This window comes from Dicentrarchus labrax, unplaced genomic scaffold (assembly GCF_905237075.1).
Source record: "Dicentrarchus labrax unplaced genomic scaffold, dlabrax2021, whole genome shotgun sequence".
In the NCBI taxonomy this organism is placed as follows: domain Eukaryota; kingdom Metazoa; phylum Chordata; class Actinopteri; family Moronidae; genus Dicentrarchus; species Dicentrarchus labrax.
Genome location: NW_026136762.1, coordinates 245,001 through 248,150, shown reverse-complemented (window position 1 = coordinate 248,150; position 3,150 = coordinate 245,001). Strand labels below are relative to the sequence as shown.

At 45.5% G+C, this 3,150-nt stretch overlaps 2 protein-coding genes across 7 annotated transcripts in view; one reads left to right on the top strand and one right to left on the bottom strand.

The window, feature by feature from the left end:
• The first annotated feature begins 77 nt into the window (after positions 1–77).
• LOC127359703 (putative uncharacterized protein BRD3OS) lies at positions 78–898 on the top strand. Its single transcript, XM_051393698.1, has 2 exons — positions 78–137; positions 180–898. The coding sequence occupies exons 1-2, from the start codon at positions 78–80 to the stop codon at positions 459–461; spliced, it is 342 nt and encodes a 113-aa protein (XP_051249658.1). The 3' UTR covers positions 462–898.
• Positions 899–1,244: 346 nt separating this feature from the next.
• The window catches only part of LOC127359715 (bromodomain-containing protein 3), a 15,681-nt gene continuing 13,775 nt past the window's right edge, over positions 1,245–3,150 (bottom strand). For all 6 annotated transcript variants that reach the window (XM_051393713.1, XM_051393716.1, XM_051393718.1 and 3 more), the window contains exon 12: positions 1,245–3,150. This exon is cut by the window's right edge and continues 1,201 nt beyond it. The gene's annotated coding sequence lies outside the window, so the exon portion shown is untranslated.

The following is a 3,150-nucleotide window of genomic DNA, read 5'->3' as shown; positions in this document are numbered from 1 at the left end:
GGATCCAGTTCTTACTCACAGCTCTCTGACCTGGTTTTGTTCCATCTGGTTCCAGGTGGATTCCTCAGGTGTTTAAGATGGACCTGGTTCTGATCCGGTCCCGCCTTCATCTGGATGTTTCTCCTGTCCCCCTCCTGGTTTCTGGAGCGCCATGTCGGACTGTGATCCAGCTGCAGTAGAGGAGCAGACGCCTGCAGAGGAACCTCCCGGTCCCGGTCGCGGTCGCCCCCCTGGCAGAGAAGGCCCTGTCAGAGGCCTTTGCCCGGTTGCGGTACCGGGACACGTCCCTGCTGGTCTGGCAGCAGCAGCAGCAGGACCTGCAGGCAGCACCCCCCCCGACCTACCTGAACCGCAGCCAGTCGGCCTGGTACAGCAGCTTCGGGAACCAGGCCGTGCTGGTCCGAGACAAGAGGGGCCTGGAGGACGCAGAGGGACGGTCCAGGATCTGCAGCGTGATGTAGCCCAGAACTAGAACCCTGCAGAGACCAGTTTGATCCAGATTCAGACTGAACTCAGTTTAAAGGAAAAGAACCTCTGGATCAAATGAAGCCTCGTTATTATTATTATTATTATTATTAATTAGTTTATTATTCCTTCAGAGGATTAAACTGTCAGTATTTAACAAAGGATCAATAACTATTCTCAGGTTGTGTTCAAGCTCTCCTCACCTGACTGATGGACCTTAAATCAGCTGTTTTCCTTCAGTAGTCTGGTGGTTCTGGTTCTTGTGGACTCAACCCGCCTGCAGTCTTTAACGAGCCTCCAAACAACCATCGGACTACAGAGACCAGAATGCACTGCAGTTTGAAGCTTGTCAGTATATATTTCCTCAGCTGGAGGCGTGTGGTTCAAGGGCATTGTGGGAAATGTAGGCGCTATAAAGTGTTTGTGATGTAAACAGCAGTGTTTCAGTTTGACTCTTTAGAGAAGTTTCAGGTGTTAAATAAAGTTTGTATTAATGTCTGTTGTTACGGAGAATAACGAGAACGATGGAATTCAACCAACGACCAGTTCACTGCCGTTAAGGAATATAAACTTAAACTCTGTAAAGCTCTGATACTCACCTGATGAACATTACACCTGCTAAATATTAGCATGTTAGCTCAAGTATGGCCTCACAGAGCCGTTACCATGGCTACAGACAGGTGTGTGTGGAGGCTTGTATGTGTTACGATGTGGGGACACAGCAGCAGGTCCCCACAACGTAACGCAGACTGTGTGTGAATGAGAGTCGAGTCTTCGTGTCAGTTTATGTGTTTATTTATGAAAACAAAGGAACTCAGAAAATAAGGATCCCATATCAGTAATTACATCAAATAATTCACTTGTTGGTTTTTCGTCGGTTCGTCCTCTCTCTCTGTCTCTCTCTCGGTGTCTCTACTCTATCGAGCGGAGTTCGATCTAAACCTCAGACAGCTACTATACAGCTACTATACAGTGCTCAAACATACGGAAGAAAGAACGTACGGCCGGAGTGCATGCAAATACATAAAATCACTTTTTTCCTTTTTCTTATTAAAATACAAAAATTAACTATTAGCATCAAAGCTCGACCATCAACTAAAAACAAACAGAGGAGGGTTACTGTGGCAACAAGCTGTCCAACTGTCCATCTGTCTGTCACACCGGGAGGACGTCTGTGTGTTTTTATCCTTATTGATTCTGTTTACATCGATCAGTTATTGATTAATCTGTAAAATGTCCAAAATAAAACCGACACCGGCACAAACAAGTGAACGTTTCGGTTCAGATGCGACCAAAATACTCAAATCACGTTATAACAAAAGCGTCTCCATGACGACGGAGCTGATGAAGTCCATGAAGTTTGGCAGAAAGCTTCAGAAACACAGAAAATCCTCAGATTGTAGAAATCAATGATCAGATTCCTTCCTATCAGATCGATCAATCATTATCACCTGCTGAACCTGAACGCATCATTAATCAATAAACAGGATTCAATAGGTTTAACCTCAATAATCTATACCAACCAGAAGCTTTGACCAATCACATAGGAGGTACTGTACGAGCTGTGTGCAGAGGTCAAAGGTCAAACACACGGAGAACACACAGGTGAGGTCAGAGGAGGAAAACAGACGGAAACGTGAACTCGGGTTTTATTTTTACTTCATGTTGAAAACTGAAACACAAACTGACCTCCGCCTCCTCGCAGAGGTCAGTTCTTATTTTGGACATTTTAAAGAGTTAAAATATAAACTGCTGTTTTTCTCTCCGTGTGTTGGTTATATTTTTTGGGGAACTTTTCTCAAAGCTTTTATTTTTCCAGCAGATGTTGATGTTATTTGTTCGGACCGCGCGAGCTTCCTTAAAATGCAGCTAAAATAATAAACTTTAAAAGATTTGAGACCTTTGCGTCTGATCGGGAATCTTCCTCACTTTTGGTGTTTGGACTCTGACAGGAATCGGTGAGGCTGTTACGGTACGTTACCGCCATGTCACTGTGTGACGGAGGCCATGATGTAACAGAGTGGTATGGGGGGGGGGGACAGGACAGCGGTACAAAGACATTTTATATAGAGAACCTTATAAGACACAAACAAGTTCAGCACACAACCTGAAAAATCAAAGAAACAAAAATAAAGGAAATGTAGTGTTAAAAAAATAAAACGAGTTTGTCTTGCTCTCTGCTGACAGAGCCGGCGCCGGTCAGGGGTCGGGGGTCTGAGCACTGTTGACCCCGGGGACAGACAGTAGGTCGTGGGTTTGGGTTTAGGACCAGCAGAGGACAGGTTTGGTCTCAGAGGGTTTTCATAGAACACAGCTGATCATTGTGATTGATTTCCTTTCAGATTAAAAAGACTTTCAGAAACCTGTTGCAGAGAGAATCCTTTACAGTCACTATCGTGGTGAGACTCCTGACATTAAAGAGTAACTCAACATCACGCAGTCACGTGTTCAGCCCCGTTACCCCGACAACCAATCACCAGAGCCGGCCCCCAACAGTCTCTGAGAGTCTCAGTGGACACTTCATCAGTCTGATAGTCACAGAAACATCAGGGACCTTTTCTCTTGTAACACAGGAAGTTACTTACCGCTGCACCACTGCTGCCACGCTAACTGTACGCGGCTTTATCTAAAGACTACTCGTGGACGAGGGCGTCCTTTAGTCGGGGCAGCACTACCGATCACACC

Coding starts and splice junctions, on each gene's coding strand:
- LOC127359703 (XM_051393698.1), top strand. CDS start 78: ATGGACCTGGTTCTGATCCGGTCCCGCCTTCATCTGGATGTTTCTCCT. Junction 138..179: donor TTTCTCCTGTCCCCCTCCTG/GTTTCTGGAGCG, acceptor CAGCTGCAGTAG/AGGAGCAGACGCCTGCAGAG.